This window comes from Glycine soja, chromosome 14 (genome assembly GCF_004193775.1).
Source record: "Glycine soja cultivar W05 chromosome 14, ASM419377v2, whole genome shotgun sequence".
Classification (NCBI taxonomy): Eukaryota; Viridiplantae; Streptophyta; class Magnoliopsida; order Fabales; family Fabaceae; genus Glycine; species Glycine soja.
Window position 1 is genome coordinate 47,843,684 of NC_041015.1, and position 18,128 is coordinate 47,861,811.

Consider the following 18,128-nt stretch of genomic DNA (forward strand, 5'->3'; position numbering starts at 1 on the left):
TGATAATAAATTATATTTTTTAGATCAATTTATTATTAATTTATTTGTAGGATTAATTTAACACTTTTTATACATTCAACAATTAATTTTCTTGCTTGTCACTCTTGGTTTTGAGTTCCTAATTTTTGCCTTTTTTTTTACCCTAAATCGTCCACTATATTCACATGGTTATGGAGAATTTTTGTGTCTGTTTTATCAGCAAAAATTATGTTGCTCAGAGTTTTCATTCAAGATATTGGTGAGAAGGAAAGGAGTAGGGTCATTAGAAAAATCTATTTTTCAGAAATGCTATTTTAAATTCGTGATCTTGTGAACTAAACACTCAATCATCTAACATTGTGATATGAATGTACCTAAAGATTCATTATTTGTTATTCAAGAGGTCTATTGGATTAATTAATGAGACCAATTTCTCATTAAACTTCACCCTCATATATAATTGTAGTTGATATTAGGAAAATGTTAAATAAATCCTTATAATTAAAATTTTAATTACTTCCTAACATTTCAAGGAGGTAGGATCATATTACTATTATCATCTTCAATAAAATATCTTATTTTAAGATCTTAATTACTTTTTTTAGTGAATCCCATGGTATTATATTACTTTCAAGTGTTTTTCTAATTTTTATTCCAACACTACATTTTATTTTGAAATCTTAAATCATTTTTGTAAGTCCTACAAGATTTGGATATAATTTTTTTAAATAAAGATAAATCTTAATAGTTCTTTCACACAAAGATCTAATATTATACTCCAAATGTTAACAAGATCAAATCTTAAGGCTAACATCCTCTTATTAAATGAATTTTAGTATTAAATGAAACATTTTAATGAACATTATTTTAATAAAATAGTTATTGAATTTTAATAAAATAACATTAATTAAAATTACAACGTCTAATTTAATTAAAATATCGTCTAAAGGTATTTTAAATCTAATAACAAATATATAATGGACTAATGGAGTGTATGCGGATTTCAATAGTATAGTACATAGACTTACGCAGTTATACCCACAAAAAAACTTGTAAGTATTCACGTGAGCTGACATCAGATAGAATGAATGATTAAATGATGGAATACTATGTTCTTGTATGAGAAAACTCCTCTCTCACATAAAGAATATGCATGCATGATGATTGCATGCCTAGCATTCTCCATATATACTAACTACATAACATGAACACATCGATGAATTACTTAATAAGAAAGATACTCTGGACAAGATAATCATGCATTAATTGGAAAGTCCTCTACACATCCTCCTTCCTCTACTACAAGTCTACAACCGTCACCACCACCAAGCCTTCCCCGTTATCTTCGGCACTCTCCTCGGCGTAGGAGCAGGCCTCTTATGGGCTGAACAAGGTGCTATAATGACATCTTATCCTCCAACCAATGGAAAAGGTATTAGATTATGTGATTAGTTATTCTCTTAACAAGTTTCTTAAGAATAGTTAGTCCGATTATAAGATCCATAAGAGTAAATAGTATAACACTGGAAGGATTATAAAAGATATTTTTCATTGTCATTTAATCTTAAATCATCATATATGATAATCAGGTTTAGTTTTACAATAACTATTGGTTAATAGTATGAAACTTTTTACAATGATAATGCATAGCCATTAAACTTGATCTATATAAATAGGAGTATCTATATCTTATTTTATCATCTTTTAATCAATTAATTTTATGCTATCTCCAAACACTTTTCTCTCTATTTGACTTGTGCCTATGATCTCTATTCCTCTCTGATTACCCACGAAAGGCACTTACATATCTATTTTTTGGAGCATCTTCAACATGGGTGGAGTCATTGGTGCATGGCTTGATTCCTTTCATCTTGAACTACCATCGTAGTGAGGCTGCTTCTGTCAATGATGGAACCTACATAGGCTTCATGTGCTTCATGTTACTGGGGACCCTTTTGTCATTAGCCATCTTGCCTGCATGCAAGGTTCTTCGTGATGATGGTAGCAGGTGCACCAACATGTTGTACTCCAATGTTTCCACCGAGTGTGTGGAGGTTCTCAAGTTGTTTTCCAATTGGAAAGTGCTTCTTATGGTTCCAGCTGCTTGGTCCAGCAATTTTTTTTACCCTTACCACTGTTTAATTTGAGGACTAGAGGGTTGAACAGTGTGTTCTACTGGGGGGGCTTAAATGTTAGGCTTGGTTGGGATTGGATATTGTTGGAAATAATACAAGTCCCACATCGGTTAAAAGTAATCTCATATTAAAATATATAAGTGAGGGATAACTCTCACTCTAAGATGGTATTGGGATTTTGGTTTTAAGATAAAATCTAATATGTTATGGATTTTATTTTTGAGAGGAGAAGGGTTTGGGGGATGGTGGGAGTTGTAGTGGTTGGTGTTCTTGGGACTGTGATTTGGGGGGGGATGGACTTGCTAATCAGCTTAGGTATTCCTCCAATTAATGATTTGCCTGAAAAGTTGGATTTTAAGCACTCAGGGTCTCACTTTGCTGGGCCTTTTGTCTTGTACTTTAGCTTTGGGTTGCTGGATGCCATGTTCCAGAGCTTGGTCTATTGGGTTATTGGAGCCCTGGCTGATGATTCTAAGCAGGTAAATCAATTTAGACTAATTTTTGCACAAGTGTGGTGTCTATAAGTTCAAGAATACCGTTATTTTCATGAAATATTATTGATATTTGTGTTATTAATGTCATTCAATTTAAGGTTATGATGAGGTAGAAGTTACCCTCCACTTATAAATGTCATTTTAGTTATATCATGCGGAATTTTCAAAACTATCTCTTTCATTTCGAGAATTCAACCATTAATTCATGTGATCGACGACAAATGATATAATAGATTCAATAATAAATATTAAGATAAATTTTGATATTGTTTTAAAATTTGAATTTTCACCTAACTTAATCTTAGAGGTTAACTCATGAAACTATATATATATATATATATAAATTTTTTTATCATAGTGAACATGCGATCTCCAAAGCTGCAGAGGTTAATTGTGCATGACGTTATGATCTTAGCTGCTTAATTCTTTCTACTCTGTGCTTTATTTTCTAATTTCTAGCATTTGGTCAATGAAAAGAAGTAAGTAGTTAATATTAGTCATGTTGATCGTGGTTGTAAAATTGGAAACCAATTAATTAACTATTGTTTGAAACTTATATATAAAGGTACAATGGGTTCTTTAAAGGAATACAAAGTGCGGGGGCTGCGGTTGCTTGGCAAGTAGATGAACACAAGGTGTCTTTCATGTCCCAATTGATTGTGAATTGGGTGCTCACAACAATAAGCTACCATTATTGTTTGTTTTGGTCATGATGGCTCTGAAAGATCAATGACAATAAAGCTAGATAATAACAATATATATATATATATATATATATATATATATATATATATATATATATATATATAAAGTTTGTTGTCTTCTTGTTGCCTTGTACTTTCCCTAGTCACTAATGTTATGTTCAGTTTTTGAAACAAACAGAAATGTCCATATGAATGTGTTCATGAAATTGTGGAACTTGTTTTTAGAAGGAAAATGTTGCTTGACACCCGGGATTGTTTACATATGTACACAGAAAGAAATAGAGAATTGTCAAATACTAGGTGTTTACATATCCTATGATGGAGTTTCTAGAATATATCACTCCTTGTATAACAAGTTAGAGACACCGATCGAAGCTTTGATTCATAACTGTTTCAGATCGATTGCATTATTATATATAGAATAAATGTTTTATTAATTTTTGTTAATATAAATAAATAATATATTGATATTTTAAAAGTTTTTTTAAATGGTTAATGCAGTAAGATTATTAATTTTTATAATAATTATTTTAAAAATCATATAATAATAATTTATGATTTCTTAATATTGTAAAAAAATTTATATTGACAATATATTTATTATTTTTTTATACAAATATACATTCATTTTTTTCATTTCCTTTTACCTTTTTTTTTCTTTGCCTATCGCACCATTTTTCTTATTAAATGTACGTTCATTAGATATTCACGTTGTACCTTTAATTTATTGAATATCCACATCAATCATATGTGAAAAGATTGCATAATCATAATCAATTTTATTGTGAAAAGTTAACTTTAAATCAAATTACAAACTGCTTTAGCATTGGGGGAGGGCAACGATGAATGATGAATTGATTTTTGTTGATTTTTTCTTTTTGTTGGATTGATTTCTTGGTTGTAAGGTAACGTTTTAGGCGTTTGATCTTAGGAACTATGATAAATCAATTGTTTTGATATATTTCAATTCATTCTGGTCCTTTAATTTAATGGCAATTAACCACGTTATTTCTTCTCTAGGAAAAAAAAAACCAATGTTGTTTTTACGTTGACAGAAGGATAACAATGACTTAAATTAAAAGATAAAGAAGGACCAAAATTCTTTTAAAAGATACAAAAAGCAAAACCTATTTTCAAAATAAAATAAAGTGTCAAAAGTATATTTCAATCGACTTCTTAAAACAGAGAAACTCTTTATTTATATATTTTGGTTGAAGATAAAGGCGTCAAAATATATTAACGATATATAATTGGAAAAAAAATCAATTAAACATGTTTTTTCTTTTCCAAATTCATGATAATTTTATGCAATTTCCGAAAGTGGAAATAACAAGCCTGGTTTCAATGTACATTGTAAATAATTTTAAGAAAGAAGTTCATCATACACAATTTTTACACTTTCATTTAATTCAATCTTTTGGTTATTTTTTGTCCATCCCAAAATAAACAATTAATCATTGTTCATCATCCAAATTCCAAACTGTCATCCACAACTTTTTTTTGACAGAACAGTCATTCACAATTAAAAACTAAAAAAATGTACACTTAATTATCTATTCACCCGAAAATATGATAAAATACGTGGCTCAAGGTTCCTTCCGTCCTTGGGTGTTGCCCAGTGGCTTGGCTACCGACGGAGTGGGTTTTTGCTATCTACAAACGCTGGGGTTCCTTCTTTGATCCTAGGAAGTTTTAACTGCCTCGGTCTCTAAAGTTTTTCCTTGTGTTTTCCAATCGCGTGCCCTATCACTTTTTCTCATCTTGGGCTATGAAATAGTTGCCAGTTTGAACTGCTCTTGATGGGGAAGAACAAGGGTCGTCAATCGCACTCAGCTGCAAAGCAAATTATGGTGAAGGGTACTACCTCAGGTTCAGGTAAATCCCAAACATCTGCTACTTCTGGTCTGGCTGGTTGCTTGGATGTTGTCCAAGCAAATCAGAATGCTTATACTGCTTCACAGGATAATCTTGTAGACAAGGTGCTCGTAAAAAAGACAGGGACAAGTTCTGCAAAAACTGATGATGTCACACACCAAGTGTTTGATAATTTGTCGCAATGCAGTGCTGAATCTGAATCTTCCCCCAGAGGTTTCTTGCACCTTAGGGGACAATGATTCAACCACTGATGATGACTCATCTCACTCCTGTGGCTCTAAGTCATCACCGCAGTTAGATGACAATAAGGCTCCCACTCCTTGGGTTAATCTATTCAAAGATAATAGAAGTCCTTCCAAAGGTTTTGGAATGAAGTTCTCCCCTCCACCCTCTGATGATGAAGTGCTGTTGGAAGAAACAGATTTGCAACCCCTGGAAGAGGCTTGGGGACATAGCCTTATTGGCTATGTGGCTGGTCGATTCCCAGGAAAGAAAGCTCTGCTGGATTGTTGCCAAAAATGGGGAGTCAAGTTTTCATACTCAGCTCATGAAAGTGGTTGGCTGGTGTTTAAATTTGAGTCTGAAGACGATCTGAACCAAGTCCTCTCTGTAGGCCCTTACTTCATATTTCAAAGACCCCTACTGCTGAAGGTTATGCCAGCATTCTTTGACTTTGGCAATGAACAGCTCAGCAAGATCCTTGTCTAGGTTAAACTCAGAAATCTACCTCTGGAGCTTTGGAACCCTCAAGCCTTAGGGAAAATCCTGTCCAAGATTGGTTCGCCCATTCGATCTGACCATCTTACTGCTTCTAAGGGGTCTATTTCTTTTGCTAGAGCTTTAGTTGAGGTTGATGCTTCTTTGGAGCTCATCGATGAAGTGCGATTTAGACTTCCTACAGGGAAGACTTTTGTGCAAAAGATTGAGTATGAAAATAGACCTTCTTTTTGCACTCACTGCAAGATGATTGGGCACCGCCTCACTAATTGTAAAACTTTCACTGCAAATAAGCATGTTCTCATCACAGCCTGCCCCACCTTGGACCAGCCACAAGTGGGTGATTCAGCAATGCCCCCACATACCAATACAACAGGCCCCTCTGATAATCCGAAGAATGTCCAGACTAATCTGTCTGTCCCTCCTCACAGAAAACATGTTCTAGTTGCAAATCATGTTCCTGTCCTTCAGAATTCTTCTGACCTCAAAGAAACAGGGAACACTGAGTTGGATGATCCTATAGAAGAGGGGTTTGTTCAGGTGAAAACAAAACACCAAAAAAAAGGTAAAAAAGTGTCACTCATAAAGACAACCCGTATTGAGGATATGCAAGCTGATGTTCAAAGAGGAAGAAATCATAAAGTTGTAACTAGGGTCGAGGAGGCTTCCTCCCGTCCGAATCCATGATCATTGCCTCTTGGAACATCAGAGGCTTTAATTTGCCTCTGAAGCATCATGCGATGCAGAACTTCCTTCGCTGCAAGGAAATTAACGTCATGGCTGTGTTGGAAACAAAGTTGAATAAGGCTTCAGTTGAGGAAATCATGAGAAGAAAGTTTAGTGACTGGCACTTCACCCATAACTTTGCTTCTCATAATGCTGGCAGAATTCTTATCCTCTGGAAGCAAGATAAGATTCATCTTTCTGTTTTAGAGTCAAATGCCCAATTGATTCATTGTGCTATTGATTGTAAAACCACTGCCAAGCGCCTTTAGGTTTCTTTCATCTATGGTCTTCACTCCATTATGGCAAGAAGATCTCTTTGGATGAATCTGAATAGTATCAATGCTAATATGAATTGCCCCTGGCTCCTCATTGGTGACTTTAACTCCATTCTGTCTCCCACCGACCGTTTCAATGGAACTGAGCTCAATGCTTATGAGTTGCAAGATTTTGTTGATTGTTATTCTGACCTGGGGTTGGGGAGCATCAACACTCATGGCCCCTTGTACACGTGGACTAATGGCAGGGTGTGGAGCAAATTGGACATAGCTTTATGTAACCAGGCCTGGTTCAATTCCTTTGGAAATTCTGGTTGTGAAGTTATGGAGTTTATTTCTATCTCAGACCATACTCCTCTAGTTGTCACCACTGAGTTGGTAGTGCCTAGAGGTAATTCTCCATTTAAATTCAACAATGCTATTGTGGATCATCCAAATTTCTTAAGAATTGTTGCAGATGGCTGGAAGCAAAATATTCATGGCTGTAGCATGTTCAAGGTCTGTAAGAAATTGAAAGCTCTTAAAGCTCCCTTGAAGAATCTTTTTAAGCAGGAGTTCAGCAACATCTCCAACCGAGTAGAGCTAGCTGAGGCTGAATATAACAATGTGCTTAATTCTCTAAAGCAAAATCCTCAGGATCCTTCCCTTCTTGCTCTGGCAAACCGCACTAGAGGGCAAACCATTATGCTTAGAAAAGCGGAGTCTATGAAATTTGCTCAGCTCATCAAAAACAAATATCTCCTGCAGGCTAATAAATGCTCCAAATTCTTTCATGCTTTAATCAAGCGCAACAGACATAGTCGGTTTATTGCTGCCATAAGGCTAGAGGATGGGCATAACACTTCCTCCCAAGATGAAATTGCCCTTGCTTTTGTGAATCACTTTAGGAATTTGTTTAGTGCTCATGAGCTAACCCAAACTCCTTCCATTTCGATCTGCAACAGGGGTCCTAAGGTTCCCACCGATTGCTTTGCGGCCTTACTTTGTCCTACTTCTAAGCAAGAGGTTTGGAATGTTATTTCTGTGAGGGATAATCATAAAGCTCCTAGGCCAGATGGTTTCAATGTTTTATTCTTCAAGAAGGCTTGGAATATCATTGGTGATGATATCTTTGCAGCGGTTAATGAATTCTTTACAACTGGAAAAATTCTAAAGCAGCTCAACCATGCTATTATTGCGCTTATTCCTAAGCATGATCAGGCCTCCCAGGTTAACCATTTTAGACCCATATCTTGCTGTAATTTGTTATACAAGATTGTATCTAAAATTCTGGCTAACCGCATAGCCCCAGTGCTTGAGACTATTATTGGGGAAACTCAAACTGCTTTCATTAAGAACAGAAAGATGATGGACAACATCTTCCTAGTTCAAGAGATTTTGCGCAAATATGCTCGGAAAAGATCCTCTCCGAGATGCCTCCTGAAAATTGACTTGCATAAAGCTTAGGATTCCATTTCCTGGGAATTCTTGGATTGGATGCTTAAGTCCATTGACTTTCTAGCCTAGTTCTGTACTTGGATCATGGAATGTGTTTCTTCCACTTCCTTTAGTGTGGCAGTCAATGGATCCATTTATGGTCACTTCAAAGGGCAGCGGGGTCTTAGACAAGGGGATCCTCTCTCCCCTTATCTGTTTGTGCTCTGTTTGGAGTACTTTTCCAGAGATATGAGCAGCCTCAAGGAAGATGCCAATTTTAAATTTCATCCCAACTGTGCAAGTATTCAGCTATCTCATTTGGCTTTTGCAGATGATATTATGCTTCTATCTAGAGGAGATATCTCTTCTGTGTCAACTATGTTTGCCAAGCTTCAACACTTCTGTAGGGTTTCAGGACTTTCCATCAGCTCTGATAAATCTGCCATATACTCAGCCGGTATTAGGCCTCATGAGCTTTCTCATATTCAGCAGCTTACTGGATTTAACTTGGGTGACTTCCCTTTCAGATACTTAGGTGTTCCCCTTTTATCATCTAGATTAAATGTATGTCATTATGCTCCCTTGCTTTCTAAGATTACTGGCCTGATTCAAGGATGAAGCAAAAAGTCTTTATCTTATGCAGGTAAGTTAGAGTTGATCAGAGCGGTTATTCAGGGAATTGTGAATTTATGGATGGGGATTTTTCCTTTGCCGCAATCTGTTCTGGACCGGATCAACGTTTCGTGCCGTAATTTTCTGTGGGGCAAAGCGGATATTGGCAAACACAAGCCCTTGATTGCTTGGTCAGTAGTTTGTTCTCCGAAAAAAGAAGGGGGTTTAGGCCTTTTTAATCTCAAGGACTGGAACCTTGCGCTTCTTTTCTGTATCCTGTGGGACTTTCATTGTAAGAAAGATTCTCTATGGGTTCGGTGGGTTCACCATTACTATTTCAGAGGGAGCGATGTGTGGAATTACAATTCTTCTTCATCAGATTCAGTTTTGATAAAGAAAATCATTCAAATAAGGGACTTTATTATCTCTAAAGAGTTAAGTACGGAAGATGCCAAAAAGAGGATTCAATCTTGGAGCACCAATGAACAATTGCTTGTTGACAAAGTCTATGAATACATTAGAGGTGTCAAGCCTACTGTTAGTTGGTGTTCTGTTATATGGAACCCAGCAATCCCCCCTAAGATGTCTTTCATTTTGTGGCTTGCTAAAAGGAATCGGCTGCTTACTCTTGACAAAGTTGCTTTTTTGAACAAGGGTTCCCTCTGCCCTTTATGTTCAAATGAGCCTGAGTCAAATGCTCATTTATTCTTTTCTTGCAGGAAATCTCTCCAAGTTTGGACTCACATTCGTGATTTGGCTCCTTTTCGCAGGCGTTTCACTTCTTTACAGCGCATTACTGACTCTTTAATTAGGGGCAGATCCACATCAGGTGTTCAAGGAAAATTACGTTGTCTGGCTATAGCAATTACAGTCTTCTGCATTTGGCTGTCTAGGAACAAGCTGATTTTTGAAGATTATCAATTTTCTGTCATAGAGGTTATTAGCAAGATTAAGTTTCTTATGTATAGATAAGTGCACTTGTTGCATTTGTTTTAGCATCTTGATATATGTCTTCTTGTATTAAGGAGACTTTTGATTTTCTTTAACTGCGGGATATGCCCCATTTATTATTGTATCATTTTGAGTTTAATATAATTTACATTTTCCCCCCAAAAAAAAAGGTGGCTCATTTATACAACTTCTTCCTTCAGCATCTTTTAGCTACCATGCACATGGCACACCAAAAAAGTAATTCTGATTTTTTAATTACATACTTTTCTTTCCTTAAAAAAGAAAAAGAAAAGGAAAGGAAGCTTCCACATTTTATTTTGCATAACATGAAGTCACGAACCTATTAGGGGTAAATTCCATATAATTGATGACCTTGCGAAATTCGTCCAAACACACGTAATTTGCATTAACACAATTCCAAATTTCAAAATTTCCCTAAATTAGGTGTAAATCGATTTTCGTCCGTTAAAAAGAAGAAACGGAAAAGACTAGGCTCATTCTCCAACCAACGGCGACAACAACAAAGATTCTTTCTAGTTTCTTCCTTTCCTTTCCTTTTTCGTCGCCAACACGGTAAACAAAACCCCCCAAATTTCCTCAATTAGGGTTTCAATCCACATTCCAATTCCCCAACCCTCTTCTTCCCAATCCTCCAAATCCCGAAACTTTCCCCAACTGGGTCCTCAAGTACGCCACGGCGAGCCCTCGTAGCTCGCGATCTCAGAAACCAACGATGCCGAAATCCTCACGATTCCTAGTCGTCGCGATCGCCGTCGCCGCGCTCTGCGTAATCCTCCCCGTCGCGGCGGCGGCGGATCTCGAGGACCCCGGCGTGCTGCGGCTGCCGTCGGACAGCCTGTGCGGCAAAACGACGCCGTCTTCGTGCCCGGCAAAGTGCTTCCGCGCCGACCCCGTTTGCGGCGCGGACGGCGTGACGTACTGGTGCGGTTGCGCAGAGGCGGCGTGCGCAGGCGTGGAGGTTGCGAAATTGGGGTTCTGTGAAGTCGGGAATGGTGGCTCGGCGCCGATTCCTGGGCAAGCTCTGCTTTTGGTGCACATTGTTTGGCTCATTGTGTTGGGGTTCTCCGTGTTGTTCGGTCTTTTTTAGATAATTGGGTTTCTTTATGTATTTACCATGATCAGAGGGTGTTATGGTTTTGGTTCTTTGGGATTCTTTGAGGGTTCTTTTTGTAAATTGATCAAACGGCCATTCTTGTATTGTATGTATGATTATTCTTATTATTGTAATTTCACAACTTTCTTGATTCATGATGTTGGTGTGGTTTATTTTATGAATTTAATTGGAACACGCTTGCTTTCTATTTGTGACTGTGGTATAATTAAGAATGTTGGAGATTATAATAACTTTAAAAGTCATATCAAGATGAATTTTAGTTTTTTGGCAGCTTAAGAATATTTAAATCTTATATAATATCAAACTTAGACTCTTATTTGTTGTGCTTCATGTTTGCTGCATTATGTTAGTCATCAGAAGCTGTAGAAAGATGAGTTCAAGTGGGAATCGATTCCCTGTATTTGCACATTCATGAATCAGAGTTGTAGTTAGATGAAGATCCAATGGCTCACGTTTTAGATATATATTTTAAGTTAGACTTAAAATATGAGTCATCCAGTCTTCATGTAATGGTTCCTCTCGATCGGAACAAACTTTGAAGGGTCAGAAGACACATATAAGCTACATGAATGCATCCTAACTTGAAGGGTGCATGTTAGAATTACTGCAAAAATGTGAATGGTAAATCTAAATTATCTGACTGTTTAGTAATTCTCTAAGGCAGAATGAATGCAAAATACTTGAGTAGTAGGTACGAGCATTTGTCAATGTAAGTGTCTCCTACATGCTTCCTAATGCGCACTCAAAACTAGTAAGAATATACTATTTGCAGAGTAGTTGTCAGATTCCATTTCCTTAACAATGTTTAATGTACTTGAGATAGACTACATTGTTGCGAAATTGAGCTGGCCTACTTGCATATGATTAGCTTATGAATTTTATATTTGTACATTGTTTAAATGAAAAGCCTGCCATTGTAGATCAGTATCCCTTTTGCTTTTCTAATTGGTGGTTATAAAAACCGAGTTACTTGTGAAAGAATATGTGGAGTGTGGACACGTCCTTTGAGCGTATTGACTTTTGTTTGGGGCATAAAATGATCAGCTTTCATGTGAGAAAATTTATTGTTCACAAGTTCTAAGATGCGTCTGCAGACCCTACTTTTAAGTATGTACTGATGAAGCAACAAGCTTATTGTGTAGGCAAAACATCAATGCGTTATTAAGGAGGAAAATCTTGTCTTAACATAAAAAGTGAGGCTGAATAACTTTTTTGCCTTTCCATTCTCTTAATTTTCATAGTCTACTAATAAGAAATGTTGAAACAATTTGTAATCCCATAATCAATGCTAATTATTACCAATAAGCTGAAGTTAAACTAAACCCATTTCCTTCCCTCTCCGAACTCAATTTTCACGGTAATATCTATAAACCCAAAAAAATATAGATCAATTCATTAGAATGACACATTTTGTGAAATCAAATACTATTTCACTTTTCCGGACTCAAACGAAAATCCTGATTCTTTATGATTATTTGGACTTCCATCAGTTATGGTAGCAATTGTTGAACTCAAGTTCAACCTCATCAGAGGAATCATCTTCTATTTATGTCATTTGAAGAGGTACGGTTTCACTAAGCTTTTCATTGAAACCGTGACACTCAAAGTTTCTGCAAACGGTATATCCTTATTCCTTACTTGGTTTGAGTGCATTAGAAAGCATCTAAGAGACACATTGACAAATGCTCGTAGTCTTAACTTCTACTCAAGTATTTTGCATTCATATATTCTTCCTTACAAAATCACCTCTACTCAACCAATTTGCACTGATCAATTAGACTTTGTACTCCTTACTCCAATTGTGTGTCCACAAGTTTCCTGAACTGCCACGTGTCCTATGGTGGTAACTTGGCACAGAATGCCATCCACTCACTCCCAACCTGGCAGACAACCCTTACTCTAATGTTGTCCTTTTTCTGAATTTGAAAATATCTACCACTTTGTACTAGATATATGCCTTGATAGCATCGTTGAAGTCTTCCCTTGATGCAAACAAGACAAAAGGTGCATAATTCCTATTTGTAATCAATCTTTTTTGGCATTTGGAACAAGCCATGTTTCCCCCACTGTGCAACTCTTCAGATAAATACTCAACTTCAACATTGAACTTGTCATCATCATAAACTTTGCAGATTTGGCTACTCTGAAGTAAGTGGAGTACATTTTAGAGGCTAAAGTTCACTTACAAACGCTGATTAAAAAATTAATAGTTAAAATTGTAATTAACTTAAATTGTGTTGTATATGTATTTTGATTTTATCATAACTAGCAACCGTTGTTTTCTTGGAGCATCCACATTACAGCAACTTACAATACTTTTCCCAATACAAGTAACTCTAAGTAATAAATCTCTACAATGGAACAACTCTCTTTTGTTGTTTTCCAATGGACCCCACCAAAAAGCTTTTATCATTATATTTTATTAATAACTTCTTTAGTAATCCACTATTGTGTGTGCACGGTTTTATTTCTAAAGTGCATTCCGCAAGAGGAGTCAGATTCAAGCTCTAGAAGTGCCCATTCGACATGGTCCATTCATGTTCATTCCCTAATCTGAGTCACTATCATCCCTTTTGACTCATGTCACTATCTTCAAATGGTGTACATAGAACCTTTTGTTTTGTTTTGTAGGCCTCCCCCTTTCCCTTGATTGTTTCTGAACAGCTTCATGACATCATCATTAACCTTCTCATTTGATTTTCCCTTCTCTACGTCTTTCTCTTTTTTTTGTTATTTTTTCCTTTCCCCTTCTATTCTTCCTGCACTGGTTTCCCTTCCCCTTGTTCTCATCTTCCTGCACTTCTTTCCCTTTTATATACTCGTAGAATTTCCCTTCCTTTTCCCTCTTGTCCTTCTAAAACCTCTTTCACTTTTAGCTTTTTCTTTCCCTCCCAACCCTGCTTTCTGGTTAACATTGTAAAAAATATCGAAATCAGTATTTGCATCATTTTCAGTCTCACCAAAACTGATTTTAGCAGCACTATCCTTTTCATAGCCAATATCCAACCTCTTCCCACCTATGTTATACCACATAGTGTCAATTGTCGCATATGCCAACTCCTTAATTCCAGCAAGACACTACCAGTAAGACCAAAAATCTTAATCACACTCCCATACACAGCATTGCCCCCCATGGTACATTACAGGGGACTTCACAAACTATCCACCATGGTGCACTTCAACACAAAATTTACACATATATACAACCAAGAAAAATTAATAATAATGTAAATGATATGTAAATGACAAAAACAAATAAATACAATAATCCCTTCACCCTAATCAACACAATATTATAGGACCACAGCAGAACTAAATAAAATAATCATTATAGCCAAATCAAAAACCGAAAACATGCAACAGCATCTCACAACAAGCATTTCATTTACACAATATTCTAAAACTTGAACACATGCAATTTAAATGCTAGATGAAACCACCAGTCAACCACCAAAAATAATATATGTTCACCCTTGCAGAAGTTCCTTCCATCTGGTTGGAATGTTATCAATATAAGCATAATATATTGCAATTTGCATTATACACCCTTTTATTGCCAACACATTCTACAAAAATGAAAGAAAGAAATCACTAAAATGCAAAGGAGAAAGATGAACTAACTCAGAGAGCATAGCTCTCAGTGCATTCTTTTAATGTTATAATGACATGTTAACAAACAATATTTATTTATATTTTATTCCTGCTATTTGGCACGAACCCATATGCTATATCACTATGATAGAATGATCACTAGAGTATTCCAAATCAACCAGTCTTGTTTATTACACATGATTCTATCCCAAATATAATTTCATGCATAAACCAGAAACAGAAATAATTGGAGTAATAGCTTTGGGGCTGAAAAAATTTGGGGAGGGGAGGGGGGCAAAAATAAAAGAAAATGCCCCGAGAAGGGAACAATTGAGCTGTGCTTCATATAATTTAACCTATATAAATAATAATAACAATAATAATAAGATTGACTCTACTTTCCCTTTTTAGCATTATCAACCATCTTTCACTTTCCATATAACAAGTGGATCCTAAACAGAATTACAAATAATCCTACATCGAGGCTGTGATGCTAAAGCATACTGAAAATGAATCCCCAAGGCTAATACAATACAATATTTATCAACCATCTTCACAGACACACAGCATTTTAAGCACTTACAGCATTTGGAAAATCAATCCGTTGTTGCAGGCCTAAAAATGGTCTTTTTCACATTTATTCATACATCTCCCACATAATCATTCAGCAACCTCATGGCTCCACTTAAAAAGTGCAAGAATATGCATTGCAAAGTCCCGTGTTGGCGCTATTATAGGGGAACAAGGCAACAGGGCGAGTTCTTGGCAGCTCAGGAATAGGCTTATCCATGTTGAGAAGAAAATCCACCACTTGTTCCATTGAGGGCCTTCCTTTGTTCTCATTTAGAGTGCAAAGCAACCCAATTTCAAGAGCGCGAATTGCCTGCTCCAGGTTGATCAATGATCCCATCCTTTTGTCCACCAGCTTCACCTTTTCATCAATCTGATGCAAGTTCCAAGCATAACCCAGTAGGTTCCTCTCTTCTGGATTTCCCTCCTCTTTCTCATCCCTTACCCTTCCAGCTATCACTTCCAACACAAGGACACCAAATTCAAACACATCAGCACCTTGGCACACTTGTGACTCAAAGTGTTTTGATTCTGCACCCATCAACACAAACCCAAAATCACCCAAAACAGCTCTGAAATTGACATCTAGAAACACACTGCTGCATTTCAAGTTCTTGTGGGCTAGTTGCTTGGTATGGAGGAAGCTCAAGCCATCAGCCACATCCTTAATAACTTTGAACCGCCGAGTCCACGGAAGAACACCGGCCCCAAATAGCCATTTATCTAGGCTGCCGTTGGGGACAAAGTCATAGGCCACCATGATTTCATGGTTGTCTTGACACCACCCTCTAACAGGAAGCAAATTCGGGTGGCGAACATGGCTAATGCCTTTGATTTCCTTCAACAAACGCTTCTTGTCTGATCCATGTGTGCTGAGAAACTGAGCTGAGAACCTTTTCACGGCCACCTGACTGCCACCAGAAAGCTTCCCTCTGTAGTACTCTCCTCTATTATCACTGCCGAGCAACTCTATCTCACTGAATGACCGAGTTGCAGTTGAAAGTTGAGAAAAGGCAAAGCGCCGTGGTTTGTTTGGAGGCCTTGGCATGTGAAGCTCTGTCTCCACTGAAGTGTTCAACTTGGCAGCATTTCTCCTGTGCTTGCTGATGAAGTAAAAGCCAAGGAAAAGAGCCAGAGCCAATGCCACAGCTGCCACAAAAATCAAAAAGCTTCGCGGTGGTTCATTCTTAGAAGACTTCTGTGAATTTGTTGGTTCTGTGGCAGCAGTGCTATTCTCAAGTAAGATCTTACCCTGGCAGGATTCAGATGAAGGCAAGTGAAGAAAAGCTTGGCTTGTGGAAGTGAAGTTCCAAGAGAGTAAGTTGTGGATTTGTGTATGGTTACCTGTGGAAGCTGAGAACCCCACAAACATGTACTCATTTAGATAAGGAGAGAGATCCATAGATTCTGAGAACATGGGCTTGGAAGGATAATCCTCTTGGTTTGCCTTTCCAAGACGAATGTCCATTCTTCTTTGAGGACCATCATAGGTGATCCAAGCGCGGTAAACAGAACCATCCTTAAGGGACAATCCAACATCAGAAACATTGATGACTTTAGTAGACACTATGGTACCTAAGTTGATGCCAACATGGTTGTCATTTGGATCTCCAAACTCCGGGTTCTTTCTTGTGTCGAACTCCACTGCCACTGCCTTGTAGTCATTCTCACAAGCATCATTGAGCATGCCAAGCCACGGTCCCGACCTTCCAACGGTGAACTCATCAGGGACAATGATGAAAGTGAGGCCACTTCCTCCATAAGCAGCTTGCTCAGAGGCAGTGGAATTGTTCATTTGGAAAGAGAAAGTGGTTTGAAATGAAGCTGGAGTCTTGGTGCTTGGATCTAGCAGGCGAATTGGGAAGGAATAGATGCCTCTACCAGCTTGGTGTCTTATATCTTCTGATTCATTGGGGATTTGAAGAGCACCCTTTTCATTTGAGAACTTGGCACTGCCTAGGAGCTTCACATCATGGACTAATCTGGGGTTGTTGCTGAAGCTGAAGTTATAGAAGGAAAAGTGCTTTGTCACATTAATTGGAACTTCACCAGCTGAATGAACTGAAACTGGGTATGCTAGAAGATTGAACAAACAAAACATCAGTAAGATATTCGATAAGGAAGCCATAGCAGCATGACAGAGAACAAACGAAATTCCAATCATATTCAGCTGGTGCTAATATTGGTGGTAGTAATGCCACATGATAAAGCTAAGAAGATGATTGAATTAGGTGCCAATGGTTAATTAGGCTTATATATATATTACTATCTAAAAATTATTTTTTTATTTTACTACATTTTCAAACTTTTAATTTTAATATTTACCGTTAGTCTAACTTTGTCAAGTGATAATGTAATATTCGTTAGTTTGTCATATATTACTTAAGAGATGAAGAATAATAATAAATGTTTAAATCAAAATAAAATATATTTAAGCAGGTTAATAAACCAAAACAGTAGAAAGCAAATCTGACTAGATTATGACTTGGACTTAACTCACTTAGATTTAAAAGATGATAAAATAATTGAAATTATGTGATATAAATTATTTGAAGAGGACAATGACGGAGGGTAATCAACGTAAGTTTGATTAATATCACTCACATTAGGGAAGCAATGCAACCTGCTATGTGGGGTATGATATGACAATAGAGATATATGAGGTGCAAAATTGGTTCCTCAGAGTGGCTGGTCCACTCACGTTTTGTTTTTGGCTCAACCATACCAATTTCCGTAACCCATATGAATGAAAATGAAAGCCAGATCACAGCATTTTATTTTAGATAATATAAAGTTAAATCAAAGAAGATTTAACACGTGTCTATGGAATATTCTTCACTGTGATATGTGCATCATCATGATAATAATTGAGAAATATAATTGTGGATCAAACTAACAAGCAGAGTGCCGTCTGGTTATTGTTTTACGGGATCTGATTGATGTAGTCA

At 36.9% G+C, this 18,128-nt stretch overlaps 2 protein-coding genes and 1 pseudogene across 2 annotated transcripts; 2 read left to right on the forward strand and 1 right to left on the reverse strand.

Annotated features, from left to right (window-relative positions):
- The first annotated feature begins 964 nt into the window (after nucleotides 1-964).
- Nucleotides 965-3,321, forward strand: LOC114384162 (annotated as a pseudogene).
- A 6,948-nt stretch (nucleotides 3,322-10,269) lies between these two features.
- LOC114383582 lies at nucleotides 10,270-11,204 on the forward strand. Its single transcript, XM_028343277.1, has one exon. The coding sequence runs from the start codon at nucleotides 10,618-10,620 to the stop codon at nucleotides 10,990-10,992; it is 375 nt and encodes a 124-aa protein (XP_028199078.1). The 5' UTR covers nucleotides 10,270-10,617; the 3' UTR covers nucleotides 10,993-11,204.
- Nucleotides 11,205-14,911: 3,707 nt separating this feature from the next.
- On the reverse strand, nucleotides 14,912-17,420 carry LOC114385047 (L-type lectin-domain containing receptor kinase VIII.2-like). The gene has a single exon (XM_028344986.1). The coding sequence runs from the start codon at nucleotides 17,342-17,344 to the stop codon at nucleotides 15,296-15,298; it is 2,049 nt and encodes a 682-aa protein (XP_028200787.1). The 5' UTR covers nucleotides 17,345-17,420; the 3' UTR covers nucleotides 14,912-15,295.
- Nucleotides 17,421-18,128: the final 708 nt, after the last annotated feature.

Excerpts from the sequence above, each read along its gene's own strand:
- LOC114383582 (XM_028343277.1), top strand. The coding sequence starts at position 10,618 with ATGCCGAAATCCTCACGATTCCTAGTCGTCGCGATCGCCGTCGCCGCG.
- LOC114385047 (XM_028344986.1), bottom strand. The coding sequence starts at position 17,344 with ATGATTGGAATTTCGTTTGTTCTCTGTCATGCTGCTATGGCTTCCTTA.